The sequence below is a fragment of the Fomitopsis serialis genome (genome assembly GCF_022376445.1).
Source record: "Fomitopsis serialis strain Sig1Antser10 chromosome Unknown B0H18scaffold_38, whole genome shotgun sequence".
Classification (NCBI taxonomy): Eukaryota; Fungi; Basidiomycota; class Agaricomycetes; order Polyporales; family Fomitopsidaceae; genus Fomitopsis; species Fomitopsis serialis.
The window spans coordinates 68,882-95,471 of NW_025954998.1; the positions used below are offsets into that span (position 1 = coordinate 68,882).

Below are 26,590 nucleotides of genomic sequence, written 5' to 3' on the forward strand. Positions count from 1 at the left end.
CAAGACGCGACCGGCGGCAGGCCTTGTGGCAGTCGCGTGCGGGCGTCTGTGTGTGTGGCCTGGTGCGCCGTCGCAGGCGCTGACATCATCTCACCGCTTTTGTGGACAGGGCACTGTCGCTCGCTCTGCCCTGTGGCTTGGCTGCTCACGCTCGCCACTCGCTCGTTGCTTCGTTCCGACAGCGGGCACGCATTGCATACAGTACGGACATACAGAAAATCATCGAAAGGCGGTGCATAGGACAGACATAGCAGTAGCAGTTTTGTACTATACACCCGCCGCCGGACGCCACCCCTCTCGCAGGCCCCCACAACATCACACCCAACTCATGCCGCATGCGCGTGCTTCTGCTTGCCCGTCCGGAGCTTCCGGAGGTAGAACTACCCCAGATCTCATCAGCACTATCTCTAAGAACGCCCCGATTGGCAACCACCACCTCGAGTTCCTTGCCCTCCAGCACGTACCCGTCCGCACGTCCAGACTGGCCCGGTCGGCTGCTAATCGCCGCGTACAGCCGTCCAGCAGCAAACTGTGTCTCCAGCAACGGGTCAACCTTCGCCTCTGTATCGCCACGGGACACGGTCAGAAATTTTGCGCCCCACTATAGCCTGCACACACGCGCGCTCACCCTTCTTGCGCTCCTCGTACTTGCGCTGCGCGTGGTTCGACAGTTTTTTCTCCTCCGTCGTCTCGGTCGTATCCTTCTTCGCACCCCGCTTCGTCACGGGTGCCGCGTACTGAAAGAGAAGCACGGCGTGAGAACCGCATTTACACCATAATCGACCACTGTACGTACGTGAGACTCATACCACTGGCGGAACGGCGTCGCATCGACCTGGATGATAGCGCTCTTCACGAGCGTGTTTGTTCGCACAAGCTCGTTGTTGGAGGCGTTGTACACCTATTAACCAATCGCAATTAGTCCCTCGTAATCTACCCATCCCCGGTCTAATGCCCTAGCCACCCGAATAGCAGAAAGTGACACTCACGACACCAATAATCCTCGTCTTCCGAGTAACGTGCTCGGAGCCCCACGCAAAGTTGCCCGAGTCGAGACGGAGGGCGCGGTACTTGAGGTTCCCGCCGCGAACCCGCACGCTGTGGATCCGCTTTGCGCCCAGCTTCGTCATCGCAGGCTGGCGGCCGAGCTCGAACTTTCTCTTCTTGCGGTACGCGGGGCGTTGCGCACCCGTCGCCGAGCGTTTGTGCCGCGAGCTACGCGAGATACCTAGTCAGTGTACCGTCGGTCGAGCAAGCATCGCAGGTGCAAAGATTGCGGTGGGAGCACAATTGGGACGGCAAATGTAATCGGAGAGAGGCATGGCCATCAGAGGTGCATTCGCTGACAACAGGGGCAGCACTTACCCATGTTGAATGTCTTGAGGCTTGGGGGTTGGTCAAGTCGGGCGCTGCTTGCAGTAACTGTGGATGGCGGCGATTGCAGTTCCTCGAATAAGGTTCACACACATCAGTCGGGGCGTGAAACCCAGCCACAGGTCAGCCACCCTCAGCCACCCGCGCTCTTCGCCTCGGCGACGCTTCGGTGACTCCTTGGGCAGCTGCCGACCATCATCGACTCCGCCTCTATTCACTGCACTTCAACGCGAAATTTCCACGTGGAATAAGCGGGGGAGAGACGGTATATTCTGTACCTTACCTATTAATATCGCGCCCGACCGATGTCCTGCCTCTTTCCCTCTCTTTCCTCGATTGGAGCCTGATTTGGAGCCACCATGACGCGAGCTCGTGACGTATTACCACGACGCGTCGCGGGCATCGTGGCTTTCGCGCATACATCCACCTCATCGACATCCTTGATCCACAACTCCCACCTCCATGCAAAGTTGCAACCGTCGAGTCGCGTGTTCAAGGCCCCTTTGTGGTATGCAATGCGGTTCAAGCCTAAGGCGTAGCAGTCCGAGTCAGGCGAATCATGCAGGCACGACTGGAGATCGAGTAGCTAGTGTGGCACTGCGGCGTGCGCACACAAGACCTACAGGTGAGTGAGTATGGCTGGGGTTGAACGAGCTGCATTGCGATGCGCGCAGCGACGGACTGACCTGGGTTCGACTTGCAGGAGGTGGGCGGCCAGCGGCGGCGGCGGAGGACGGCGTCCGCGTTGGTCTGTTTTGGACAGTTGGTCCGAGTCGCGCGCTCGTCTTTGAGTTCAAACCGCCACTCTGTGAGCATGTCTGTGATCTCGATCGGAGGGAGGGACTTACCCGATGTAAGCATACGCCGCCACGGCACCGTCTCGCAAACGATGATCATCCGGAGTCCATGGCTCAAAACAGCTGACAAACTCGGGAAAGTAGAAATTTCCTGTCTGCTCGTAAGTACTTCCGCTTTAATTGCCATCATTTGTGAGCTCAATATTAGCCTTCTACGGCACGCACACGGTGTCATACAGCCGCTCCTCGCGCAGGCCGGGGAGAAGACGCGAATTCGCGAGAAAGCTTTACAGAAAAGGTACGTAAAACTCCCAGGTTCGGAACGTGTACATCGCTGACCATGATGCGGAAAGTGATCTTCCGGCCCTACAGCACATTTCTGGTACGGTAATTTTCGCTCCGATGGCTCCGAGTCTGTTGCCGCTGCAAATGGCATGGTCCCCGAGTCTGGTTTCGCACATGGGTAACAGAATGAAGTCAGCGGTACTAAAATAGGTGCGGCATTCTCGGAAACTAGTTTTGTGCGCACTCGACATGATGACTATGGGTCCAGCAGCGAGCCAGGTACGAGGCTGAGACATCGCCCTCTTGCTATTTTGCTTACTACCTGCTTGCTCGCACACTGCTCGCTCGCCCTCGTCACCCGCTCGCCTGCGCTCGTCGTCCTTCTCGCCCTCCGTCACCTCGCCCGCCTGCTTGCTCGCCCACTCGGCTTATTGTCCGACCGCTCGTTCACCCTCAGGCTCTCTTCCCCCCTCGCCTCTTGCCCGCTCGCCTTCCTGCCCGGCGCCCGCTCGTTCTTGCCCGCCTGTGCTCCCCCTCTAGCCAGCTCTCCCACTCTCCCACATGCCTGCTCGTGCTTGTCTTATTGCCCACTTGCCCTTCTCGGCCGTCCACCCATCTTCCTGCTAGCCAGCCCGCTTGCTCACCCACTCGCCTGGCCCATGCAGGACGAGCTGCACAACCCGCGTCGAACCGCGCAGCACCTGTACACAGGCAGGTACAGGTCGGGGTCGCGCATCTCATCCGTGCTCGGCGCTATCTAGGTCCTACGTATACTGTTGCCTGGCAGCTCGCTAACGCGTTGACGGTTGGGCCTGTCCAATGTGTACATAGCATCATAAAATACATACCAATGATCTAATATAACGAAGCTGAAGTGAAGCAGGAGACGCGAGCTAGGGATGCGAGCGAGGATACCTGGCGGATTGGGTGGGGAAAGTGCTCGGAAATGATTCGGAAATCTTGTTTTACCTGCGCCTTTTCGTCCCATATCCTCCGAGGAAATACGGCGGGAAAGCGCAGGAAATCTTGCCTTTCCCACATATATCCTGTCAGAAAATTCCGCTTGACGCGCAGTGATTACAGTACTTGATTCTCGACCAGTCCTAACAACTATTGGTTTGTCAATCAGAGTTGCATTCAGCGGTTCCCACATGCCTTCATCGCAGTGCTAAGTGCTCGGTAGCACAGTCGACGTCGGTCGGCTCTTCTGCGGATACCGCCTGGCAGAGGTACTGTATCTCGCCCATGAGCTCGAACTCAGTGGGCCGGTATGGATTTTGTCGCAGCACTCTTGTTATCCTTACGGGAAACGCACAAAGTAAGCAGCCTTCACTGCAAAGTTCGCCATGTCTGTCAGTAGCTGCCGTGTGTATCTCACTGCCTTCAGCTGACTTTTGCCAGTGATTCGGATGTCTTTGAACTTACTTGGATTCAATTGCCCTGGACCGCTCATCAGAGTCTCTGTGACTTCTCACGCGCAGATAAGTAGCACATACGCTTCACCGAGATGAACGGCAGCCTCAATCTTCGTGATGGTCCGATGACTGCTCGTCCACCGCCTTTGGAAGAGTTTGCTCTGTCAAACAGCTGTCAGAGCACGCAATCTGTACGGTTTTGTTTACATTACATTGCTCTCTTAACTCTTCCATGTCGCCGTGACTGACAGTCGTAAGTGGTCTAGTGTTTTCTCTCTCTTTCGATTGCGTGGTATGTAGTGCCTCTGCGCACGTAACTGTATCCAATTGCCTTGCTGTGAACACGTTTTCGTGGCTGAGGTTGTGACGATCTTTCTTCCGACCGGCGCTGTACGGTATAACGGAGGTCCAGTGTGTTCTGAAGGATGCCTGGGGCTCCAGTTCTCACCCAGTGGTTCTCTTGCATCTGTGGAAGCACTCAGCTGATTCGGAGCACGTCCCTGGGGAGCTCGAGACTCCGCACCATTTCAATGTGCAACCACTCACCGCAGAAGATGTCCACACTCGCCAGCATTAGCTGCGCGCCTCACTGGGAGACTAGGAGCACAAGTGGATTCCCATGAATGTTGCCCCTTCGCCTAGACAGTTGCACCAGTCTGCTGCAGTATGTCGAGGACTTGTACCAACTCCGAGTCTACAGGGGACGCCCGATGGGATCTACATACAGAGTAGGATCACGATTGAGATCGTACACGATCTGAGCGCGCTTGGGACACGCAGGCACAGCAGTCGCGCAAGGCCGCCCAGCCTCAAGGCCTCACCGCGACACGCCCACTCCTCCTCCTCCTCTCCCTCTGTCTCTTCGTCCGCAGCATGGCAAGCTTCCTGAACCCGCTCGGCAACGGTCAGTCCGGCTACAGCCGCCTCTCCCCCTCGCCCAGCGAGAAGACGCCTCGCACACGGGGCGTGTCTGCCATGGTACGTGCGTCCTGCAACCTTTTCGCTGCGCCGCTCGTGCGGGAAGCATGGCGGGCTCTAGAGTCCCATATACTCTCGTTCTCGGAGCATTCGCTGTGTTTCTCTTATCTTGTACGCAATGGTCGCACTGACGGCGTCCTTCCGTGTCCTATGGCACTTCCATCACCGGAAACAGCACTTCAAGACCGCGACGACGGGTGTTGCAACGAAGAACATGCGCAATGAGCTCAACAGGCTCGTGAGCACAGTCTCGGATTCCAAGACAAAGAAGGTGCGATCCCTCCGAATCTGCGCAACTCCGGGGCACTGACCGCCGCGCGGTGGCAGATGTTCGACACAGAAATGCAGTCCTTCTTCTATCTCTTCACTCGATACCTGGCGGAGAAAGCGGAGAGCAAGGAGCTGTGAGTCGTGCCTGCAAATGCTGCGATCGCGCCGCGGTGCTTACGCCACCCCTCCAGCGTCTGGGACAACATCAGGTCTCCCGGCGCGGACCAGATCGTGCCCTACGACCAGCTGCCCACTAACCCCGACCCCAAGAACCTCAACAAACTCGCGGTGCTCAAGGTCAACGGCGGCCTCGGCACGTCGATGGGCATGACGGGCGCCAAGTCCGCACTCGAAGTCAAGGAGGACATGACCTTCCTCGACCTGACCGTGCGCCAGATTGAGCACCTCAACACGGCGCACAAGGTAGACGTGCCGCTCATCCTGATGACGTCCTTCAACACGCACGAGGATACGCTGCGCATCATCAAGAAGTACGCGAACCAGCAGCTGAGGATCACGACGTTCAACCAGTCGCGCTATCCGCGCATCCTCAAGGAGGCCCTCACGCCCGCGCCGAAGCATTCGGCGGACGACAAGAGCAAGTGGTACCCACCCGGCCACGGTGATCTGTACAACGCTCTATACCAGAGCGGTGTGCTCGATCAGCTGCTGGGCGAGGGCAAGGAGTACCTCTTCGTCTCAAACTCGGACAACTTGGGTGCAGTGGTGGACGAGACCATCCTGCAGCACATGATCGAATCACAGTCGGAATTCATCATGGAGGTCACTGACAAGACAAAGGCGGACGTCAAGGGCGGTACCCTCATCGACTACGAAGGCAACATCCAGCTGCTCGAGATCGCGCAGGTGCCATCGGAGCACGTCGAGGACTTCAAGTCCGTGCGGAAGTTCAAGATCTTCAACACGAACAACCTCTGGGTCAACTTGAAGGGTCCGTGCTGTCTCACGCTCGTAGAACGTTCAGATGCTCACCATTGTCGCGACATCCGACAGCGCTCAAGCGTATCATGGAGGGCGAAGGCATGGAGCTCGACATCATCATCAACCCCAAGACGACCGACGACGGCGTTGCGGTCATCCAGCTCGAGACCGCCGCCGGCGCAGCGATCAAGCACTTCCGCAACGGGCATGGCGTGAACGTTCCCCGCTCGCGCTTCTTGCCCGTGAAGTCGTGCTCGGACCTGCTTCTGATTAAGAGCGACATATATTCTCTTGAGCACGGGGAGCTCGTCCTGAACGAGAACAGGATGTTCTCGACGACGCCTGTGATCAAGCTGGGCGACCACTTCAAGAAGATCGCTCAATTCCAGAAGCGGTTTAAGAAGATCCCGAAGATCATTGAGCTCGACCACTTGACGGTCACTGGGGATGTCTACTTTGGGCGTAACGTCACGCTACGTGGGACTGTGATCAGTGCGTGATTTGTGGTGTTCCTCGAGTGAAGGCTGACTGATTGATGTAGTTGTTGCCAATGAGGGTCAGCGCATCGACATTCCCGACGGTTGTGTGCTGGAAAACAGTACGTTCTAGGGTGTGGCATTCAACGGAAACACTGCTGACGGACACCGCTCTCTTCTAGGACTGCTCTCCGGAAACTTGACTATGACTGTAAGCAAATCTGATCCTCCTATAATTCCGATTCTCATTTCCTCCCAGGAGCTCTAAGCATCTACGACGGTAATCCATCACGGACCACCCTCAACACACGAGATACCCCAGTTTGGACAGTCTTGCTCGCCTCTGCGGACATTCACGCACACTTACGAACGGGTATACGATCACGGAAGCTAGCCAACTAAATTCGGCGCATTGCTTTGATAGACAGATGTTCCTCTTCTTGGGCGCATGCATGGCACACATATGCTCTCTGCAATACACCGAAAGTTATTGTACAAGTCTTATGCCTTGAACAGGAGTTTCGGGCCACGGTGGAGGTATGCGACTTCGTACCGCCCTTATATGACTATATGGTGCGAAGCGAATGGGTCAGTCTGTTCACTGACACATTTTCAGTAGTGTTTACCGGCTTCGGGTGGGGTGCAGAGTACTGGACTGCAGTGTTGTCCAAGTTGTCTGTTACCGGTGCGCGGATGCATGCGGTCACGTGGGTGGCGCGTCAGTTATGCGGCTGGTCGTCGAGAACCACCACTGTGATTCGTCCTGCGCTCACAAGGATATGCCAAGCGAATACCCAGGTCTGACTCCGACAGCACGAACCTTACCTACCCTTGTAGGCTAGAGCTCGAGCCTTGTCTACATAGGGCGGCCTCGCAGACAATAAAAGGATTCAAAACAGGATATGCTGGCGGGCGGGCGCTGGGTCTCCCAGTCAGGCTGTCGCGCAGCAGAGCCAGACTTTCGATACCTTCCCATAACAGCGTGTTCGACTAATAATCAAGTTCACATTCACGACCATACATGTATGAGACGGCGACATACGAACGGACGTGCGAGCGGACAGCGTGATTGGTACACACAACAGTGACCGGAGAGCGACAGCGTAGACAGAACAAGAACTGACAGCGAAGAGCGAGAGACGAGAGATTGCGACGTATAGTACAACCTGTAGTCAGGTAATTCGTCGTTACCTGCCCAGGTTTTGTCAGACGAGCATCATCAGTCGGAAAACGTCGACGTACTCACATTGAAACCGGAAAGTATTGAAGCTCTACTGAATGGGATTCATTCACTGGCACTGAGAGTCGTTGACGTCCCACATGCCGACCATCCCATAGAATGCGCCCTGCAAACAAGTAAGCCAAGCTGTATGCGGGTATGGGTTCAAAGGTTGACATACTCGGTTTTCGCAATGCGTCGGGCCATCAAAACGCTGGCCACGGATGTCGGTGGGGGTGGTGGCACACATGACCATCCAATCCATGTCACCATGAAGATCCCACAGACGGGCTTCGAAGCGCTGCAGCAGTGGGTGAGCGCGTATTGTATGATGACGGGAGACAGGGAGGACTTACGTGCTTGCCAGAGCCCTGGCCAATACAACCCTGCAACACGGCCCAATCAACCCTGCACCGGTAGAGTCTGATTGTCGAACTGACGAACCTTGTCATACAGGTCGCCCCAGTAGGGCTTGCATGCTGCTTCGCCCTGGTCGATGTTCCAGCGGCTCACAAGAGTGTCTCCTTCCTGCAGTCCGTGCATCAATAATCATACGAACAGATGGACGTCGCGACCCACCATGACGCACTCGTGAGGCGTGCTGACCGCAGCGCCATTGACAACGATGGGCATATGCTGGCACGCCTCCTTCACATCAAAGGCAAGGTGCGCCGTATACTCCCGAGTCCCATAGCGGACGCACTGGTGGCTCTCAATCTGCCCCCAAGACAAGCCCAGCACATTACCCTCGTGCACGCGGTGCTGGTCCGCCTCCTCCGTCCACTCCCGCTCGCGTGTCTCCCTCTGACGCGCCCACCCCTCCTGCTCCTCCGCCCACCTCCTCTTCGCCGCCTCATACCCCTGCATCGCGCGCCTCCACCGCCCCGTATCCGCGTCGTACGCGCGCCGCCCCCTCACCCACCGCTCCTTGTCCATCTCGTGCTCCTTCCCCGCGACGCGCCACGCCTCGCGCTCCTCCTCGAACACCCCGCGGTCGTGCGCCCACGTCTCGTACTGCGCCTCGTGCGTCGTGCGCTCCTCCGCCCACTCTGCCTTGAGCGCGTCGAGCTCCACGCGCGTGGGTGGGTACTCCGCCAGGCGGCGGTCTAGGGCGTCGGCGCGGTGGGTCTGTCTGTTGGCACGGCAGGTCTGTAGTATGCCAAAGACCGTGACCACGATCCCCACGATGAAAGCCGCTACAAACAGGATCCAGACCCATTTGGGAACCGCCCGCGCCTTGTTCGGACGCTTGATCGGCGGTGGGGGCGGCTCAGTTCGATAGCCATGTCGAGGGAGATCGCCGTTGAGGGGCGATCTCTCGCTAGGCCCACTAAATCAACAGCGACTCAACAAATCGTGTTCACCGAGTAATGCAGGTATCGAGGCATACCTGTTTTGGCCATACGGATTGTACTGGCGGCGGGCTGTATTCGGCTGGTAGTTATGCCCGCTAGCAAAATATCAGCGCATGTCTAACTGTCCTACGCACTGCACATACGAGTTCGTTCCTTGGTATGGGGTATACGGGGGTGGTGCGGCAGCCCCGTTGGCAGGGCGGGCCGCGCGGCCATTCTTAGCAGGCTGTGAGGCGCGGCGACCACGATTGTTCTGATTCAAGTACATCGTGCTTCTGGCACGGTTATTAGGCCTCGCGTCCCCCAACACCACCATCTTGGCAACGTACTAGGTCTACAATTGCAGTGTCGAAAGTCAGAGTCGTTGACCCAACTCGCCCGCTCGAATACACTGATCGCAGATGGTGGGAGAGACGAACGACACAGCGAGCGCCGGCACTGCGGCCGCTGGGCGCGAATACGTGCACAGATCTGGATCTGGCGCGCAGAACACGGTCACGACCCCTCCGCACGACGTCGCGACGTACTTACATACCTCAAACATTTGAAGCGCGCGTTCGACCGACGGAGGCCAGTCGTATAGTATGCTATTCACATCGGTATCGGTATCGTACGTGACACAATTGAAAACACTTCATTTGCCGACTGCCTGCCAGACCAGCCCAGTCCATGACCAACCCGTCGCACATTCGTCTAACAACATAGATGCAGAAAGGGGGAGCCGCGTGTGGAAAACAATGTCCGTCGTGAGTATACTAAGTTGAGATGCACGCTGAGGAGAATGTCGAATGGAGAGGAGAGAAGCGCTCATAGCTCGATCATGTTGAGGTTTCCGGAGAGCAGACCTACAGAACACAAGCACGTCAGTCGATGCGGACGCGTCCAGAAATCACCGCGACTCACGGTTCTCGAGGATACACCCATCGGGGACATAGATGCTCTGCCCCTCATTGGCCACGACGATCACCGTCCCCCTCAACGTCACGTTCCGCCCAAAGTACACGTCCCCCGTCACCGTCAAGTGGTCGAGCTCGATGATCTTCGGGATCTTCTTGAACCGCTTCTGGAACTGCGCGATCTTCTTGAAGTGGTCGCCCAGCTTGATCACCGGCGTCGTCTCGAACATCCGGTTCTCGTTGATCACCAGCTGCCCGTGCTGCAGCGAGTAGATGTCGCTCTTGATCAGCAGCAGGTCTGAGCACGACTTGACGGGAAGGAAGCGCGAGCGCGGGACGTTCACGCCGTGTCCGTTCTGGAAGTGCTTGATCGCGGCACCCGCGGCGGTCTCCAGTTGGATGACGGCCTGACCGTCGTCAGTGGTCTTGGGGTTGACGATGATCTCGAGCTCCATCTCGCCCTTCTCCATGATACGCTTCACCGCTATATACGAGTGTCAATGCCTTGAGTTATATGCCATACCAAAGGAGACACGCACCCTTGAGGTTGAGCCAGAGGTTGTTCGTGTTGAAGATCTTGAACTTCCGCACGGACTTGAAGTCCTCAACATGCTCTGACGCCACCTGCGCGACCTCGAGCAGCTCAATGTTGCCCTCGTAGTCAATGAGGGTACCACCCTTCACGTCCGCTTTCGTCTTGTCCGTCACTTCCATGATGAACTCCGATTGCGAATCGATCATGTGCTGAAGGATCTTCTCATCGACGCTAAATCGCCGTTCAACATCCCCGTCTGACGGCCCACAGAGTGTAATGATTACTCACACGGCACCCAAGTTGTCCGAGTTCGACACGAACAAGTACTCCTTGCCCTCGCTCAGCAATTGGTCGAGAACACCACTCTGGTAGAGCGCATTGTACAAGTCACCGTGACCTGGGGGTACCAGTGCTTCTTGTCGTCGTCCGCCGACTTCGGGCACGGGAGGAGAGTCTCCTTGAATATCCTCGGGTATCGGCTCTGGTTGAACGTCGTGATCCTGAGCTGCTGGTTCGCGTACTTCTTGATGATGCGTAGCGTGTCCTCGTGTGTGTTGAAGGACGTCATCAGGATGAGCGGTACGTCGACGCGGTACGTGGTGTTGAGGTGCTCGATTTGCCGCACGGTCAGGTCGAGGAAGGTCATGTCGTCCTTGACCTCGAGCGCGGACTTGGCGCCGGTCATACCCATGGACGTACCGAGACCACCGTTCACCTTCAGGACAGCGAGCTTGTTGAGGTTGGCAACATCGCCTGAAGGGAGCTTCGAGTAGGGCACAACTTTGTCATCCGAAGGCGACTTGATCTTGTCCCATACACTGTATGCGCACTCGTCAATATGTTGGGTCAAGACAGAATGCAAGACGCCCATATACAAGAATAAATAATGGCCACTGTTCAGAGTTTACCGGACCGACATTTGTACGTCTTAGCCCTAATCTGCTCGGTACCGACGCGCACCATGATCGGGCGCGATCAACATGGTGATGATGCAGATCGAATCGCCCGGAGCGGACATGACGTAGCGCGTCGAGGGGAATGCAAAGTATATGGACCTGCCCAAGCTCAACGGGCAAGCAGAGCGACCTGCATGGCTGAACACGGTGCCTACAAGGCCGTACGCAAGCGTGCTCGCCCGTTCAACTGTTTCCGCATGCACAGCGACCGCAAATGCACCCCAGATTCCTCGAACAGTCGGAAGCGACGTCGCGTGTGCAAAGCCGAAGCCCATTCCGGGGAGTGCATGATAGTACGCGCTAGAAGCGCCCCTAGCGGACGCGTCTAATCGCGCATACCATCGCATACATCCGGCTCAATGATGCGAAGATAGGAATGCACGCAGCATTGAACGGACGATGATAGGTGTATGCGGGACGCCCGCCGTAGGAACCGAAGCGAAACACAAGGGCGGCGCGAAGACGGGGAAGAGAAAGGACACTCACAGCTCATGGCTCCGTGCCCGCTCGGCGAGATAGCGAGTGAAGAGGTAGAAGAAGGACTGCATCTCCGTGTCGAAGGCGCGCTTGTCTCGGGGTCGCTGACGGAGCGGACGAGGTTGCTGAGCTCGTTGCGCATGGCCTTTGCGGCGACGCCGGTGGTAGCGGTCTTGAAGTCGATGTGGCTGCTGCCGCGCATGCGCGCGTTGAAGCTGTCGCTCTTGGGCATGAGGCTGTCGGAGGACATGGTTGCTGCTGCTGCGCTGCGGGGGTGGTGAGGACGACGGGGCGCGAGAGGGAGGGCAGGGTACGCACGCGGAGGGGTTTATGTGGACAGGCCTTGTGGTGGAGGTGGAGATGAGCTCTGGGGAAGAGTGGGCGTGGAGGGGCTTGGGGCGGGCACGGGGCGTGTGATGACGTTTATATATGTCGAGGTGCTCGCCCGGATATGGGGCGGACGACGGGGACGCTGCAGATTCCTCGCTGATGGGCTCGAAGATCGATCCCAGCACAGGGCACGTTCTTCGCCGCACCACGCTCGGCCGCGCGGACCCCGCACGCCGCCGCCGTTCCTCCGCTGCCCGCGCCGGCCCCGCCGCCGTCAGCACCGCGTCCCCCGCCAGCGACACCCGCGCGATCGGCGACGACATCGGCGCCGCCCTCCTGCGGGACGCCGCCGTCGCCGGGCCCGGCCCCGCGCGCGGCTGCACGGCCGGTGGCAAGTGCTCGAGCTGCTGGCAACGTGCGTGCATGGCGGCGGCCTCTGTGCGACACGGCGACCGCGCCCGGCCAGCTTTTGTACCAGTGTCCACGCGCCCACGCACGACGCGTCTGCGCCATGATACGTCCCTCGCCAAGCCGCGTGCTTCTAGACCGGCCCCATCATATCCTCGCCGCCCTCCCCCGTTGCCCTTATCGGGCCAGCGAACACACCACCAATCTGACAGCGTGGCCTCCGCGACCCTGTCCTTTCCTCCGTGCGCGGGCGTGATAACCACCGCTCAGTTCTCTACGCACGTCGCGGCCCCGCTGCCTGTGCGGCGACATCTCTCCGTTCTCTCTCCATATGGATCGCCTATTGCGAATGATGCTTCCGCCGGCTGCCTTGTCGCTGCTACCCTCGCACCCCGACACGTTCCCGCTTGCGGCCATTCTGCTCACCCTTCCAGCTGTTGCACACCAACGCGACCATCATTCCGTGCCGGCCGCTGGTGACGCCATTCCCGCAAAGCTTATCACCATGCATTGACCTCACTTCAAAGAAGGTATACGTCTTCTCGTTCTCTCCCATCCCGCAAGCTTCATTATATACGCTTATGCACGGTTCGCCGCAGCGATGTGCACGCTACGCATACCCTGCTACCACCCTCGCGTGACATAACCCAAAAAGCTTGCAGCATCGGCATTGTTGAAGCTTCGACATCCCGTGCCTCGCCCTGAGCATCTCGCAATTCACTCGACAGGTTGCTGTACGTGCATTCCATCCACCGTTCTTGTCAGTTCCCTCCGAAACCAATCCAGCGTGGCATTCCTTGAACCTTTCTGCAGTGTTCCTATACAGAGCGTCCCTGAGTGCCTCGGCCATCACGGTCAACAGCGTACGGCGCAAGGCACCCATCTCTATCGCGCCACTGAACACCGATGCTGAAGCTGACGTGCTCGAGACCGACCGGTCATGTCGACCATTCGCCCTCTCCCACGTCTGCCACGGAGTGGACAGAATCAAACCACAGAGCACCTGTCGTCTCACTGCGACTTTCCATACCTGGCACGATCGCTCAAGCGCCCGCAGGTAAGTCCATGATCAGGACGGACGAGTGGATCATCGAGCTGCGGAAAATACGCTGCAGAGTTTACTCCGTGATCTGCGTGCATGTCATGTCCGGGGTGCCAGTCAGTGCGCATGGCGAAGTTTGCACTAGCCCTCCGGGCCGTCCTCGTCGTCCGATCGCGTCCCACTTGTCCTCGGTCTGGCCGTATATGCTCGGATCATCCTCGACTCGACTTAGCGTTCCGCATCTGCCGATGTCGGACCACCGCAGGCCCTCTCAACGCCGCGAGACAGCGTGCAATTTCCGAGTCTGTGGACGATCCCGACTAAGTGCCGAAGATGCTGGTCCACGCGTCCCAGCCCCAAGTGCCTGGTTTCAAGTGGATCGGAGGCAGACCCTCCGGACTGATCGTCCCTCTATCGTCGATCGCGCCGAGATCGCTTTAAGTGTATGTATTCTGCTATAGGTTGTATGGTCCTGAGCGTGAGTCAGTGGTGCTCCCGGGTGTTGGATGGTTAATCGATGATCTGCCGCAGCGAACCTTCGAGCAAGCTTGGCCAGGGTGTGATGATGGCAAGGATGCTCCTGACCGGAAGACTGGAAACCGCCATGATTTCGTTGTATTGTATCTTCAAGGGAATGTGTGACATACCGTCTTAGCACTTGCAGTTGAAATTTGTCGTCTACATCGTACGTATTACTAATCTACACTGCATGTGACATACTTACCACCATAGTTTCAAGCACCGGTAAGTTCGTTCTTTGTACCTCAGTAGTGCCGCGACTGTCACCTCGAGCTCAGCTTACATCCTAGCCGACGATTGTACACCGGCTCTCCTGCTCTCATTATACTAACAGTCGTATAGCTGAGATCTTTTATCCGTCCTGACGATGACAACCGCAGTGCCACCGACTATAGCTCATCGAGCTCTGTCACGGACGATATCATCCAGGACATCTTCGAGCAGATGCTATGCATACAATTCAAGGACGAATTCGAGAAACGCAGAAGCCTTGCGCAGTTAGCTCGTACGTGTAGGAGATTCTCGCGATACGCACTGCCAGCGCTGTGGAAACATCTCCCATCTCTGAGGCCGCTGCTATCCCTCCTCGCGCCGCTGCGACCCACACGAATTGATGCCAATGGGGACGAAACGCCGCGGTGGCAGCACTCCCTGGGCCATGCTCCTTCTGAGCGCGACTTAGGCTACACTTGGGTGAGAGCCACATTGGTCAATATTCCAAGTTCCTAGCCAGTTGTTCACAGAGCGCATATTATGTGCAGGCGTTTGACGGACCGATTGCACCGGAAGGCGATTTACCGTTACGCTTCACCCAGTACGCCAGCTTTGTGCGCGTACTCAACATCCACCGATTCCCGCAATTCAACCCCTCCGTGTTCACTCATCTCGAGGATGCGGGTTTACATGGCCCGCTCCTTCCTGCCCTCACGAATCTGGATTGCGAACGCACTCCGCTCTCGGCAATCGCTGCGAAGTGGGTCGTAGGGCCATCGTTGCTCTCGTTCTCCATCACGCCTCACATCGATCCGTTGATGTACATGCCGTTTCCACCCTCAGGATATCGACCACGAGAGAGTATCACCGATGGACCAATGCTGGGGTTGGATACGTTGGTCACCCGCCTCCAATCGTCGTCACCGAATATCGAGACTCTGAGAGTGTTCGACAATGTATCCCACTGGGCTTTGCATTCCATCCTCGCTTTCACGAACCTCCGTATCGTGGACATCTCAGTCTGGCATGACTGCGATACCGATGTCCTGCGGTCCCTCGCCACATTACCGCATCTACACACGCTTCGGCTCTCTGTGCGCGCCTTTGTCGGCGAGTCTACGCCTCTCCCAGGTGGCTTCGCGCATCTGGAGTGTCTGGCCATTTCTGGCAACCAAGAGGCCATCGCTCGGGCGGCGGAGATGATCGTCCCTCCTGGATTGTGCGCTCTGTGGATTTCGGGAGTGTTTGATTACAGAGAGGTCATGCGCAGAACCCTCTATCCTCTCTGCAATCGCTACTCCAGCACACTCACGGAAGTCCACCTGGAGTGCACCAACTTATACGGATTCGACCTCATGGAGATATTGGATCCGCTTCTCCCGGTGTCCAACCTCCGCGTGTGCATGCTGTCCACAGAAATGGGGATGGTTTCCTTCACGGACGCGGACTTGATGGTACTGGCAGCGCGATGGCCAGCGCTATCCGTTTTCAGCATCATGTGCGGAAAGGGCCGAGCGCTGCCTACACTGCAAGGCATCGCGGACTTTGCGGACGCTTGTCCTAATCTTACGCAAATCAGCCTGGAGCAGATTGCGTGGCCGCTTATCCCTGAAGCCGAAGAAGGAGAGCACGTCCATCGCAAGAATAAGCTGAAGCTCTTGACGCTCCGTCGAGGAGCCAATGTCGGGAACATTGTTAGGACGGACCCTCGCGCGGCGGCACTTGTCGTCGATCGCCTGTTTCCTGCATTGGATGTCCAGTCGTCGAAGGCGATGATCGAACCCACTCGCCCAGTCACTTGGGCGATGTTTTGGGAGAAGGTCTTGAACGTGACTGAAGAGGTGCAGAAGACTCGCCGGGTTATTGATAATGCATGACTGATTCCGCGGGCTATCTCGACTGTTAACACAGTAGCGAATATGACGAAGTTCGCGTGCAGTTTGACCGAGCATTGTACATCTTCACCCTGTATCTGTATCTAACCTCACGATCGACGACGATCTACAATCTCTACAACAGATGACAACAAACACGGCAAGGATCCATGAGTACAGTAGAGCACAACAAACAGAGCACAAAAAATACAGGCACAGATACGCTGTCACCTAGAAAACCCACCAAGCAAGCCCAACGAAAAGCAAGAGCGGCATCCAGGCCACATTCACAACATCCCTCACTGCACCGCCCAACGCACCGCCTGCACGCACAGTGCTGCCTCTTCCTACCGAGGGCCTGTTCCCCCCTAGCTCCACGTCATCGCCGTCGCACGGCTGCTCGCTGATCGAAGGCAGCCGCAGAGTCATCCTCCTGCCGAAGAGCACGAACCTCACGGACACCCGCAGGCACTGGCACCAGCGGGGCAGGGCCACCCAGTTGACGTAGCGGCCGCGTGTGCGCACGCGGTGGATGTTGGATGCGAGGAGCAGGGCAACGCTGAAGACGAAGAGGGGTACATAGACGTTGATGTAGATGCCTAGTTGGTCCGGGAGGAGGCATGGAACCGTCGCGAGCGATGAGGTGAAGTTTGAGGGAGGTGTGCCTACGGAGAGGAGCTGGAACCCCGGCTGGCGGATGCCCATCGCCATAGAAAACGACTTCACGGTGATCTCCTGGACAGTACCTGTACTCGGAGTGTCCTCGACATCGGAGGAGCCGTATGTATGCGTGTAATCACAATAATCATGGTCGTCACCGCTGAGGGGCGTCCATGAGCTGTCGCGAGCGTGACGACAGTAGACAGAACATACCTGAACACAAGCGAAGGTCGCACGTGCTGCAACACGAACTCAGTCGTGTGCGGTGCGAGCGTGTTTTGGTACCCAAACCCCTTGCCTTGGTGGATCGTACCCCGTTCACGCAACGGCCCACAAGGCGCATCCTCGGGGCGCGCGAGCGGGATATGTGTAAACAGCACTCGAGGCTTCGCATCCTCATCTAAATCAGAAACGTCGGCGAGGAGAACAGCGTAGATCATATCGAGATACGCACGAACGGCCAACGAATGTATGAACGCGATCACGCCAGTCGGACTCACGTCCACCCACTGAGAGTAGCTTCGTCCGCTCCTCAGGCGCATGCCCTCTTCCGCTACAAGTCCAGGAGCGTCTATGAGCACAAATGTATGGTCCCCAAGCTCGACGAGCTGATTGAGAGGGCCAAAATGCGACACATATCGCTCTGCGGCGTCTTGAGAGAAACGAGTTGAGGCTCCGAGCCTAGTAGACCTGTATGAGAAATATATAGACACTCAAGGGTGTACATACGCACCCGACGTCATGGTTACCAGGAATGTATTGGGTTGGCACTGGTTCGTCGGTTCGGAAGACCTGGCGGAATCTCTGGAAGTATCTTTCGTACCTACGCAAAAGGTGTCAGCTCTCATGACCTCACTGAGGGTCAACCTTAGATGTCGCGACGATCCATTTGGCAAGGCAATAATGGCAAGGAAAATGGTTTCTCGGAGGTCCAAACGGCACCCAGCAGACGACATTTGGTCGGCCCGGGAATGCCAGCCACTGGACAGCGGGTTCCCCCGCCTGTGCTTCCAAGGACAAAGTGGCTGCGGCAAAACCAGTTCATCGTGTATGGCTTGGTTCCATCATGTACTCAGAACCCGCTGCGTGGGGATGACTACGCGGCCAAAACGTTTGTGGGTCATGACTCCATCGAGGTGCAGTCGCGAGATTATCGCGGCCAGCCGGCGGTTCCGAACACTGACCATCTAGTGCTGCCACCCTTCGTCGGCAACGTGTGCGAGCAGGGAAAATGTTGTCGCACGGCCGGATTGCAAATCTAAGGGAGACGTACTCATCGTCTGATTGATCCATGCGGCCATTATCCATCATGTCCCCGAGAAAGACCACCGCGTCCGGATGTAGAGCGAGAGAAGCCCGCCAGCTCTTGCGCATATTCAGGTCGACCATAAGCTGGCTCAGCCATACTAACCATGGGTTGCGCCCAGGGTACGACTGAGAATCCAACAGCTGAGGGTCTGCGACCAGCAGGACGTGGTTGACTTGCGCATGTTGCTCACTGCTGCGGCGCTGAGTATACGTAGGCGTCCCTCACGATATGCACGGCGGAAAACAGCGTACCTGGAGCGCTACAGCTGCGTCGGGCCATTTGCACCTTTTGACGTGTTGTCTGAATGTGCCGGTTTCGTTGAAACTGACTGCCGCGACCCAGAGAATGTGGAGGAGGTCGAGGAGGACATCGTACGGGTTCGACACCCCCAGCCTGAGTCTGGTGCGATACATGTATACGGTTCCGAGATTAGCCCTCGTGGGATAGCAGGATAGGTCTTGTCGCGCCAAGAAATGAGCAGATATGAACGATAAATCGTCATCGGAGGGCGGCCATTGAGAGCAAAGAGACAGCGCGCTGGTGACTGGTGAGTAGGGAACCGAGGGAGCAGAGAACCCAGGTGCAAGTCGCTGCCTGCCAGTCGCCGGCGGCCGCAGCCGGCCGCTGTCAGGTTGTTGTCAGTGCGAAGTGCAGAACCCACGCACGTTCCATGATACCGGTGGCGCGGCGAAGTGCGCCGTCTCTCCTGAACATTTTATCTCACCTGGGCAATACCTAAAGAAGACCTAATTGATGGAGGTGGTCTTCATCCGTAAGCCATGACCGTCTGCACTGAGTCTGCAGTCTCTTCCAATAGATCACATACAATAAGCACCCATCATCACGCACACGATGTACAGAGTATCACGAATGGCCATTTCCCTTCTGTCGGATAGCACAAACATTAGTTACATCCCAGACCAAAGCAACAGAACCATAAGAACCAGATGCAGCACACAGCACTGAAGACGACGAGATCACGCAGCCGCAGCGATCCGCCGCGACACCTCGAGCTCAGGAGCCAGCTGCGGTACCTCCTGCTTCGAGCCCATGACGTCGCCCGTTTTCAGCCCGAGCTGCATCTTGTGCGCTCGGCACTCCGCCAAGAAGTCCGTGAACATCTAAGCGCACAAGCGTCAACACCCAGTCACACCACCACGCCGTCAACGCCGGTGCTCACCTCGATCGTGTCCAGCGGGCCGCCCGCACTCTCAGGGTGGAACTGCACCCCCCAGACCTTCTTCCCGCTCTGCGTCGTGCTCTTGATCCCCTCCACGCTCGAGTCGTTGCAGTTGATGAAGAACGGCTCCCAGCCTTCGGGGAACGGGTCCTGCAACCGCAGCGCATACTGGTGGTTCTGGCTCGTGACGTACACCCGCCCCGCGCGGATGCTCCCCGACGACGCCAGCGCGAGCACGGGCTGGTTGTGGCCGCGGTTGCCGAACGTCATCCGGTACGCGTCCAGGCCCGCCGCCATCCCGATCACCTGGTGGCCCATGCAGATCCCGAAGATCGGGCGGTCCCACTCGCGCAGCGTCCGCCGCAGGTGCAGCGCCGCGGGCATGCAGTGCGCGGGGTCGCCCGGCCCGTTCGAGAGGAACAGCCCGTCGTACCTGTCCCGGATCGCGTTGAAGTCGTAGTCCCACGGCAACACCGTCACCGCGGCGCCTCGCCGCACGAGCGCGCGCAGGATGTTCGCCTTCGCGCCGAAGTCAGCACCGCGATCTTGACGTCGCCCGACGGGTTCAAGTCGTACGGCTCCGTGGTCGACACTTGTGCGACGAGATTTTCCTCCGTGGGGTCCCAGTACTCTTCTGACTGGGGAGATGGTAGGCCAGCATCAGGTCCAACCGCGAGTCGGCCTAGTGTGGTACCCTGATCGCGGAGAAGACGCGTGATGGCGCGGGTGTCGACACCTGTGATGCCGGGGACGTTGTACCGCGCGCACCACGCCGCGAGGCTCTCAGCGGCAGCATGGTGTGAGTACCTTTCCGCCACATCCGCAACGACGACGCCCGCGCACTGTATGGATTCAGACTCAAGCACGACTCCGACGTCGCGCGAGTCGACGGGCGTGCGGTTGTGCGGGACACCGTAGTTCCCAATGAGAGGTGTAGTGAAGACGAGGATCTGTCCCCGGTATGACGGGTCTGTCATCGACTCTGTGTCTGTAGAGGCGTCAGTCGGCATAGGAGAGGAAAGTGAAAGCACACACAAGATGTGATCGACGTCGAAAACACGGTCTCGCCAAAGACGCTATGCGGTGCACCGAAGGAGCGACCCTGGAACGACTGGCCCGTCTTCAGGTGCAACACCGCCGGGACCGACGCGTTGCCCTGTATTTTAGCATGCGTAGCAAGACCGCGGTAGAACCGCGGAACACGGGTGAGGGTTCGCGCAAACATCATGGCGGCCGTCTTAATGGCTGAGCAGAGAGAAAACGAGGTCGCTGAGGTAACTGACAACGATGAGTATGTCTGGGAGGAGAGAAGGGGAACGGGAAGAGACTCACTCGTCGCGAGTGTTCTGCGTGAAGATCATGTACGAGCGGGGTCGCTCAGAGGAGGGAGGCGGTCGAGAGCAAATTATTCGAGTCACAGTTGGAGTCCAATGTGTTGCCTGCAAATTTTCGGAGCTCGTACGCTCGATTACGTCAGGTTTACCTGATGCGGCAATCACTGGCATCGACAACGCCTTGCTCAGGCTGTATACCAACCGCTTGGCAATGCAATTCGTGTGCGATAAATCTTGAGTATCATACCATGAGCCACGATGGTAAATGAGACAGAGGCCGCTCTGCGATACGCAGCTACGGGCGGGATAGTCACCCAAAACGGTAAGATGACTACCGGATTTAGCCATTGCCTGCCTGTCGTGCACTGTCGAGACTCGGGATACATTTAGATTCGATACAAACCCCTTCACTGTTGGAGACTTTTGCATGCTTGTATCTCTTGGAGGTGATTGGATCTTCGCCAATTAGCACGAAGTTGGATGCAGGATGTAGGTAGCCTCCTCATATATTGAAGAGGAAAGCAGCGTAACCATCGTCCACGCGAGTACTACAATACCTTGAAACAACTGTACTGATGCGACCTTCGTCATCTCTACTACCATTTATTTGACAAAACGGTCAGGATAGCCTTCGGAGTCAGTCATAGCATTCAATAACCCGGCGAGTCTTCTGCACTTTTCCAGTCTCATCGAAGACCTTCGTCCAAAACGACGCCCAGCCGTCTGGGCGAATCATTGCCTTTGACGACTGGATATCCAAGGCAGGAAACAGGAGATCCATGACATGTGCCACCCTGGAAAGGTCCGTACTACCATTGTCACCAATGTCCCTGAGATCGGCTGCTTGACGGACCGACAAGAGCTTCAGCTTATTCCTACGATGGCGGCGCTCTCCTTCGGCTTCAGGGATGATAAGTGGCCATGCGACGTACTCCAGGCTGACCTGCGTTAGAGAAGGACAGGCGTCCGCAAATTCCGCGATGCCTCGCAATGTAGGCAGCGCTCGGTACCACTTGCACAGGACACTGAAAACGGACAGCGCTGGCCATCGCGCTGCCAGCACCATCAAGTCCGCGTCCGTGAAGGAAACCCTCCCCAAGGCGGCGGACAGCATGCACACACGTAGGTTGAACACTGGGAGAAGTGGATCCAATATCTCCATGAGGTTGAGCCCATATAGTTCGGCGCACTCCAGGTGAACTTCCGTGAGTGTGCTGGAGTAGCGATTGCAGAGAGGATAGAGGGTTCTGTGCATGACTTCTCTGTAATCAAACTTTCCCGAAATCCACAGAGTGCACAATCGAGGAGGGACGATCATCTCCGCCGCCCGAGCGATGGCCTCTTGGTTGCCAGAAATGGCCAGACACTCCAGATACGCGAAGCCACCTGGGAGAGGCGTAGACTCGCCGAGAAAGGCGACCACAGAGAGCCGAAGCGTGTGTAGATGCGGGAATGTGGCGAGGGACCGCAGGATATCGGTATCGCAGTTATGCCAGACTGAGATGTCCACGATACGGAGGTTCGTGAAAGCGAGGATGGAATGCAAATCCCAGTGGGATGGCTGATCGATCACCCTCAGAGTTTCGATATTCGGCGATGAAGATTGGAGGTGGGTGACCAGCGTATCCAACTCCAGCATTGTGCCATCGGTGGTACTCTCCCGTGGTCGAGATCCTAAGGGTAGGGACGGCATGTACATCGACGAATCGCTATCATGAAGTGTGATGGAGAACGGAGAACGAGAGCAACGATGGCCCTACGACCCACTTCGCAGCGATTGCCGTGAACGGAGTGTGTTCGCAATTAAGCTCCCTAATATCAGGAAGAAGTGGACAATGTAAACCCGCATCCTTTAGATGATCGAACACGGAGGGGTTGAGTGGCGGGAATCGGTGGATGTTGAGTACGCGCACAAAGCTGGCGTAATGGTTGAATCGTAGATTGCCATCAGGTGTAATCGCTTCGTCAAACGCCTGCACATACATATGCCCTTTATGAACAACTGGCTCTCGGAAGGAATGGTCGATGTGATTCTCACCCAAGAGTAGTCTGTGCCGCGCTCAGGAACTTCAAGGCCGTGCCACCCACGGTGTCCGATCGGCAGTTCGTCCCCTAGTATGGGTCGACATCGCAGCGGCGCAAGAAGGGATAGCAGCGGCCTCAGAGATGGTAAATGTCTCCACAACGCTGGCAGCGCGTATCGCGAGAACTTCCTACACGTACGAGCTAGCTGTGCAAGGCTTTGCGCCTTTCCAGTTCGTCCTTGAATTCCATGCATAGTATCTGCTCCAAGATATCCTGGATGATATCGTCCGTAAACAGAGCTCGATGAGCCATAGTGGGTGTTGTGGTTGTCATCTTCAGGACGAATGAATGAAAGATCTCGGCTGTACGGCTGTGGTGCTGAAGAGTAGAACATGAACGGATCTGCCTTCTGGACCACAGCAAGTTATGCCGTGCAGTTGCGCACATTGAAAAGGGCACGTGCGTTCGTTGGTGCCACCTTGAGGCGGGAATTGCTTTATTTGGATGTGGCGGCTATGGCGTTGTGCTGGTCTGAGTTGGGTCGCCTACTCGACTCTCTCTAACTGTCCACTTCTGCTTTCCTGCTCAGTTCTCCAGCATGATCTTCCGCGAACTGCTCCTCCTGTCACTCCCGCTTTCCTGCCCCTTGCTGCGTGCTCCCCAGCGCAGCGCCAAGTCCCCAGCCAGAACCTAGCGCAAGTCGTCAAGCTCTCGGGCGCATGGGAACCCCTCGTTGAGGTCTCGAACGTGACGAAGCCCCGCCCTCTCGTCATATGGCATGGCCTCGGCGACTCCTACAATTCGCCCGGCATTCTGGAGTTCATTGCGCGCGTCAAGACCATACACCCTGGCATCTTTGTCCACTCTATATATCTCGCTGATGCGCTGGACGATGATAGGAGGGCGACATTCGTGAGTCTTCATCGTCTACGCAGTCGTTCCGGAGACCTTCAGACCAGCCTGGACGGCGGGTCAGTCTGGTCGCGATGTCCGGAATGCTGTCTCTTTCCTCGTGTTGCGGGTGCTGATATAGAGGTCCGCTCGTGGACAGTATGGAAACGTGAACGAACAGGTTGAGCAAGTGGCAGCCCAACTCGCCAATATCACCGAAATAGCGGACGGGTTCGACGCGATGGGGTTCTCACAGGGTATGTACACAGCACACCCGCCATTCCAGCCTCGCAGCTCCTATCATCACCGGCATATAAACCTTCCAGTAGACTGAACTTCCCTTAGGCGGCCAATTCCTCCGAGCCTACATCGAGCGCCACAACGCCCCGCCAGTCCACAACCTCATCACCTTTGGCTCGCAGCACATGGGCATCTCCGACATCCCAGGCTGCCGGCCCTTCGACGTGATGTGCCAGCTCGCCCGGCGCGCGGCCCTCCACGAAGTTTACACCGAGTGGGCACAGAAGCAGCTCGTCCAGGTCCGTCCGTCTCTCCCCTCCAGCCGGCCCACACACTTCGTTGACTGACTACTTGTGTCCTGTCTCTGCTACTCACACAAACGCGCCGCGGCACGCAGGCACAGTACTTCCGCGACCCCGCGCGCCTTGACCGTACCTCGCCGCGAACACCTTCCTGGCGCCGTTCAACAACGAGCTGCCCGCCGAGCGGAACGCGACCTACGCAGCGAACTTCGCGAGCCTCACTAAGCTCGTGCTCGTGCTCTTCCTCCAGGACGAGACCGTCGTCCCGAAGGAGAGCAGCTGGTTCGGCGCGTACGCCGTGCCGAACGACTCGGCGACGGAGGTGGGCGCGCAGCCTCAAGAAAAGACGGTCGTCCCAATGCGCCTGCAGCCGCTCTACATCGAGGACTGGATTGGGCTGCGGACGCTGGACAAGCGGGGCGCGGTCGTGCTCGAGACGTGTGAGGGTGAGCATATGGTCCTCACAGACGATTGCTGGCAGCCGCTCGTCCGGCGGTTCGTAGGCGGCGAGACCGCCGAGCCTGAAAGTGCAGACTTAGAGCTGGGTTGGGTTGGTGGTGAGTTGGTGGTGCAGGCATGAGGCGTCGAGAACGCGGATGATTGTAGGTGCTTTGTTATACTGTTCTTGGTTTGTATTTGTATGATTTCTTGGTGTCGGAAGTGTCTGTATGAGTATCCCGATTTGATGCATCCTCGCTACCTGCTGCCGAACGGGGGGACACCTTTCATAACCACTCACTACAATGTCACCGTATGCGTCGTTCAAAACTAGTCACCCAATCTGATCTCAGCAGAGCATGGGGGTTGACTGATTTGATGGGAATCAACCTGTTGACCTAGTCTCACTTATCAACCCCCATTAATTACACAGGTGTGCTCTGCTATGACACCGTACATTTATCGATGTGATTTCACAAGCTCAATTCAACAGGATCCGCCATCGACCTACGGGTCCACCTGTCAGCCATCCACCCCGTCGGTCGACCTAGGACGCACTCACCCCAATGACGGCCCCCGAGACATAGCTCCCCGACCGACTCGCTAAATACACCACCGCGGCTACCACGTCCTCCGGCTCGCCGATCCTGCCCACCGGCATGCCTGCTGTGCGGGTCGCTCAAGCTGTTCATCTCGCTCGGTACGTTCGCGGGCGAGGCTCTGCGCGACGCTGTGCGCGCCCGCCTTGGACGCGCAGTAGAGGTGGATCGACTGTGAAGGCTGGAAAGCGGAGACGGAGGTGTTGACGACGATGCTCCTACGCCCGTCGCGCTTCCCGGAGCTCGCCGCGCGCACGAGGTACGGGAGCAAGCATGCGGATAGCCACTGTGCGATTGTGAGTGCCAGGGATGGCGGGATGCAGGTAGGTGGGCGTGGGCGTACTGACCTGGATGGACCCGACGTTCACAGCCATTTCGTCTCGCCAGTCGTCGTCGCTCGCCTTCAATAGGCTCTCTGCCAACTCGTTCACGGTAGCCTCGGGCGACGCGTGTCCCTCTCGTCTGGCAATCCCCGCGTTATTCACGAGCAGGTCCAGCTGAATCTCATCTTCCGCGATTCCTGCTCTCTTCTCCGCCTCGACAAAGCCCACCGCGATCTTCCTACATCCCGCGATGGTGCCTACATCGCCTGGCAGCGGGATGATGGATGACGCGTACGTCGAAGAGGACGCAGTAGAGGCGAGCGCCGCGACGCGCCGACCAACGATGTAGATACGGTTCGTGCCGTTACCCGCGGCAGCGAGGCCCTGGGTGACGTATGCACCGATGCCAGAGCCTCCGCCGGATATGAGGGCGATTTTATTGGTGAAAGCGAAAGGATCAGTAGACATCGCGGAGTCTTGTGGTGACAACTGGTAGGAACGGACGACCCTTATATGCTCGGTTTACGGATGGAAGAGAACCTGAATGATAATTGTACCCACCAGCATTTCCAAGTGAGCGGACACGTGTTGTGTTGACCACAGGAGGAATTAATGGGCCCGGAGGTCCAACTACCGTCGATCGGAACGACCCACCTAGGTCCCGAGCTGTTCAGTATCTCCGTTGGTATCTCAAGTTCGACTCACCGCCTGCGGAAGATTAACCCGCAGACGGGGAATCATACGCTATGTCGGTGAGATACATACTACTGGGTTTTCGCCCGAGTCACCGTCGCATGCCACCCAAATGAGGGATGCGCACTGGGCGCGATGGCATTGTGATGGTGTAGTATGAGGCACTGACCACATATATTCATGAGTTACAGTGGTTGCGGATGGGCAATGGAGCAGCCACTTGAGGCGAGGGGAC

The 26,590-nt window shown here is 57.3% G+C and overlaps 12 protein-coding genes across 12 annotated transcripts; 4 read left to right on the forward strand and 8 right to left on the reverse strand.

The window, feature by feature from the left end:
• Positions 1-169: 169 nt before the first annotated feature.
• Positions 170-1,425, reverse strand: B0H18DRAFT_1010505 (40S ribosomal protein S8). Its single transcript, XM_048028924.1, has 6 exons — positions 1,366-1,425; positions 990-1,228; positions 797-901; positions 629-737; positions 437-561; positions 170-380 (listed from the first exon to the last, which is right to left on the reverse strand). Exons 1-6 carry the CDS (start codon positions 1,367-1,369, stop codon positions 327-329), a joined length of 636 nt encoding a protein of 211 aa, XP_047892774.1. The 5' UTR covers positions 1,370-1,425; the 3' UTR covers positions 170-326.
• A 235-nt stretch (positions 1,426-1,660) lies between these two features.
• On the reverse strand, positions 1,661-3,221 carry B0H18DRAFT_1010506 (uncharacterized protein; the record flags this gene model as incomplete). Its single annotated transcript, XM_048028925.1, has 6 exons — positions 2,511-3,221; positions 2,397-2,479; positions 2,223-2,339; positions 2,061-2,154; positions 1,944-1,993; positions 1,661-1,902 (listed from the first exon to the last, which is right to left on the reverse strand). The coding sequence occupies exons 1-6, from the start codon at positions 2,750-2,752 to the stop codon at positions 1,661-1,663; spliced, it is 828 nt and encodes a 275-aa protein (XP_047892775.1). The 5' UTR covers positions 2,753-3,221.
• A 1,364-nt stretch (positions 3,222-4,585) lies between these two features.
• Positions 4,586-6,895, forward strand: B0H18DRAFT_393970 (UTP--glucose-1-phosphate uridylyltransferase). Its single transcript, XM_048037907.1, has 8 exons — positions 4,586-4,849; positions 5,025-5,120; positions 5,177-5,253; positions 5,311-6,071; positions 6,134-6,553; positions 6,603-6,659; positions 6,720-6,748; positions 6,797-6,895. The coding sequence occupies exons 1-8, from the start codon at positions 4,745-4,747 to the stop codon at positions 6,803-6,805; spliced, it is 1,554 nt and encodes a 517-aa protein (XP_047892776.1). The 5' UTR covers positions 4,586-4,744; the 3' UTR covers positions 6,806-6,895.
• B0H18DRAFT_394015 (uncharacterized protein) lies at positions 6,896-7,488 on the forward strand. Its single transcript, XM_048037908.1, has 2 exons — positions 6,896-7,074; positions 7,157-7,488. Exons 1-2 carry the CDS (start codon positions 6,986-6,988, stop codon positions 7,377-7,379), a joined length of 312 nt encoding a protein of 103 aa, XP_047892777.1. The 5' UTR covers positions 6,896-6,985; the 3' UTR covers positions 7,380-7,488.
• Positions 7,484-9,539, reverse strand: B0H18DRAFT_1010513 (uncharacterized protein). Its single transcript, XM_048028926.1, has 8 exons — positions 9,234-9,539; positions 8,336-9,086; positions 8,201-8,284; positions 8,113-8,142; positions 7,938-8,057; positions 7,782-7,883; positions 7,549-7,661; positions 7,484-7,506 (listed from the first exon to the last, which is right to left on the reverse strand). Exons 1-6 carry the CDS (start codon positions 9,377-9,379, stop codon positions 7,827-7,829), a joined length of 1,188 nt encoding a protein of 395 aa, XP_047892778.1. The 5' UTR covers positions 9,380-9,539; the 3' UTR covers positions 7,484-7,506; positions 7,549-7,661; positions 7,782-7,826.
• A 121-nt stretch (positions 9,540-9,660) lies between these two features.
• On the reverse strand, positions 9,661-12,570 carry B0H18DRAFT_1010520 (UTP-glucose-1-phosphate uridylyltransferase). The gene is made up of 7 exons (XM_048028927.1): positions 12,085-12,570; positions 11,985-12,064; positions 10,940-11,360; positions 10,831-10,907; positions 10,547-10,773; positions 10,015-10,491; positions 9,661-9,956 (listed from the first exon to the last, which is right to left on the reverse strand). The coding sequence occupies exons 1-7, from the start codon at positions 12,223-12,225 to the stop codon at positions 9,919-9,921; spliced, it is 1,461 nt and encodes a 486-aa protein (XP_047892779.1). The 5' UTR covers positions 12,226-12,570; the 3' UTR covers positions 9,661-9,918.
• A 1,805-nt stretch (positions 12,571-14,375) lies between these two features.
• Positions 14,376-16,364, forward strand: B0H18DRAFT_1010523 (uncharacterized protein; the record flags this gene model as incomplete). The annotated part of the gene is made up of 5 exons (XM_048028928.1): positions 14,376-14,440; positions 14,488-14,499; positions 14,565-14,653; positions 14,704-14,967; positions 15,036-16,364. The coding sequence occupies exons 3-5, from the start codon at positions 14,642-14,644 to the stop codon at positions 16,362-16,364; spliced, it is 1,605 nt and encodes a 534-aa protein (XP_047892780.1). The 5' UTR covers positions 14,376-14,440; positions 14,488-14,499; positions 14,565-14,641.
• Positions 16,365-16,592: 228 nt separating this feature from the next.
• On the reverse strand, positions 16,593-18,743 carry B0H18DRAFT_1085359 (Metallo-dependent phosphatase-like protein; the record flags this gene model as incomplete). Its single annotated transcript, XM_048031902.1, has 6 exons — positions 16,593-17,181; positions 17,235-17,421; positions 17,476-17,702; positions 17,755-17,844; positions 18,295-18,530; positions 18,582-18,743. 6 exons carry the CDS (start codon positions 18,741-18,743, stop codon positions 16,593-16,595), a joined length of 1,491 nt encoding a protein of 496 aa, XP_047892781.1.
• A 364-nt stretch (positions 18,744-19,107) lies between these two features.
• B0H18DRAFT_1010535 (carbamoyl phosphate synthase small subunit) lies at positions 19,108-20,988 on the reverse strand. Its single transcript, XM_048028929.1, has 6 exons — positions 20,843-20,988; positions 20,546-20,788; positions 20,050-20,498; positions 19,511-20,029; positions 19,275-19,451; positions 19,108-19,215 (listed from the first exon to the last, which is right to left on the reverse strand). The coding sequence occupies exons 2-5, from the start codon at positions 20,736-20,738 to the stop codon at positions 19,308-19,310; spliced, it is 1,305 nt and encodes a 434-aa protein (XP_047892782.1). The 5' UTR covers positions 20,739-20,788; positions 20,843-20,988; the 3' UTR covers positions 19,108-19,215; positions 19,275-19,307.
• A 338-nt stretch (positions 20,989-21,326) lies between these two features.
• B0H18DRAFT_1010543 (uncharacterized protein) lies at positions 21,327-23,323 on the reverse strand. The gene is made up of 4 exons (XM_048028930.1): positions 23,165-23,323; positions 22,883-23,084; positions 22,585-22,817; positions 21,327-22,553 (listed from the first exon to the last, which is right to left on the reverse strand). The coding sequence occupies exons 1-4, from the start codon at positions 23,200-23,202 to the stop codon at positions 21,482-21,484; spliced, it is 1,545 nt and encodes a 514-aa protein (XP_047892783.1). The 5' UTR covers positions 23,203-23,323; the 3' UTR covers positions 21,327-21,481.
• On the forward strand, positions 23,262-25,323 carry B0H18DRAFT_1010546 (Alpha/Beta hydrolase protein; the record flags this gene model as incomplete). The annotated part of the gene is made up of 7 exons (XM_048028931.1): positions 23,262-23,328; positions 23,459-23,781; positions 23,921-24,017; positions 24,106-24,299; positions 24,398-24,431; positions 24,506-25,182; positions 25,238-25,323. The coding sequence occupies 6 exons, from the start codon at positions 23,262-23,264 to the stop codon at positions 24,880-24,882; spliced, it is 1,092 nt and encodes a 363-aa protein (XP_047892784.1). The 3' UTR covers positions 24,883-25,182; positions 25,238-25,323.
• Positions 25,288-26,130, reverse strand: B0H18DRAFT_1085362 (uncharacterized protein; the record flags this gene model as incomplete). The annotated part of the gene is made up of 3 exons (XM_048031903.1): positions 25,288-25,403; positions 25,445-25,625; positions 25,687-26,130. 3 exons carry the CDS (start codon positions 26,128-26,130, stop codon positions 25,288-25,290), a joined length of 741 nt encoding a protein of 246 aa, XP_047892785.1.
• Between the last annotated feature and the right edge of the window lie 460 nt (positions 26,131-26,590).

Excerpts from the sequence above, each read along its gene's own strand:
- B0H18DRAFT_1010505 (XM_048028924.1), bottom strand. Across the intron at positions 902-989 it reads AGACGAGGATTATTGGTGTC|GTGTACAACGCCTCCAACAA; the intron begins GTGAGTGTCACT and ends ATTGGTTAATAG. Across the intron at positions 562-628 it reads GTACGAGGAGCGCAAGAAGG|AGGCGAAGGTTGACCCGTTG; the intron begins GTGAGCGCGCGT and ends GTGGCGATACAG.
- B0H18DRAFT_393970 (XM_048037907.1), top strand. The coding sequence starts at position 4,745 with ATGGCAAGCTTCCTGAACCCGCTCGGCAACGGTCAGTCCGGCTACAGC. Across the intron at positions 5,121-5,176 it reads CGGATTCCAAGACAAAGAAG|ATGTTCGACACAGAAATGCA; the intron begins GTGCGATCCCTC and ends GCGCGGTGGCAG. Across the intron at positions 6,554-6,602 it reads GCTACGTGGGACTGTGATCA|TTGTTGCCAATGAGGGTCAG; the intron begins GTGCGTGATTTG and ends TGATTGATGTAG.
- B0H18DRAFT_394015 (XM_048037908.1), top strand. The coding sequence starts at position 6,986 with ATGCATGGCACACATATGCTCTCTGCAATACACCGAAAGTTATTGTAC. Across the intron at positions 7,075-7,156 it reads AGTTTCGGGCCACGGTGGAG|TGTTTACCGGCTTCGGGTGG; the intron begins GTATGCGACTTC and ends CATTTTCAGTAG.
- B0H18DRAFT_1010513 (XM_048028926.1), bottom strand. The coding sequence starts at position 9,379 with ATGTACTTGAATCAGAACAATCGTGGTCGCCGCGCCTCACAGCCTGCT. Across the intron at positions 8,143-8,200 it reads GGGGCGACCTGTATGACAAG|GGTTGTATTGGCCAGGGCTC; the intron begins GTTCGTCAGTTC and ends GCCGTGTTGCAG. Across the intron at positions 8,058-8,112 it reads GCCAGGGCTCTGGCAAGCAC|CGCTTCGAAGCCCGTCTGTG; the intron begins GTAAGTCCTCCC and ends CCACTGCTGCAG.
- B0H18DRAFT_1010520 (XM_048028927.1), bottom strand. The coding sequence starts at position 12,225 with ATGTCCTCCGACAGCCTCATGCCCAAGAGCGACAGCTTCAACGCGCGC. Across the intron at positions 11,361-11,984 it reads CGGGCACGGAGCCATGAGCT|TGTATGGGACAAGATCAAGT; the intron begins GTGAGTGTCCTT and ends GTGCGCATACAG. Across the intron at positions 10,908-10,939 it reads AGAAGCACTGGTACCCCCAG|AGTGGTGTTCTCGACCAATT; the intron begins GTCACGGTGACT and ends GCGCTCTACCAG.
- B0H18DRAFT_1010535 (XM_048028929.1), bottom strand. The coding sequence starts at position 20,738 with ATGATGTTTGCGCGAACCCTCACCCGTGTTCCGCGGTTCTACCGCGGT. Across the intron at positions 20,499-20,545 it reads TTCGACGTCGATCACATCTT|ACACAGAGTCGATGACAGAC; the intron begins GTGTGTGCTTTC and ends ACGCCTCTACAG. Across the intron at positions 19,452-19,510 it reads GCCCGCTGGACACGATCGAG|ATGTTCACGGACTTCTTGGC; the intron begins GTGAGCACCGGC and ends TTGTGCGCTTAG.
- B0H18DRAFT_1010543 (XM_048028930.1), bottom strand. The coding sequence starts at position 23,202 with ATGACAACCACAACACCCACTATGGCTCATCGAGCTCT. Across the intron at positions 23,085-23,164 it reads ACTATGGCTCATCGAGCTCT|CCTTGCACAGCTAGCTCGTA; the intron begins GTTTACGGACGA and ends AAAGGCGCAAAG. Across the intron at positions 22,554-22,584 it reads GTAGGGCCATCGTTGCTCTC|CGATTCGTCGATGTACATGC; the intron begins GTTCTCCGTTCT and ends ACTTCATGATAG.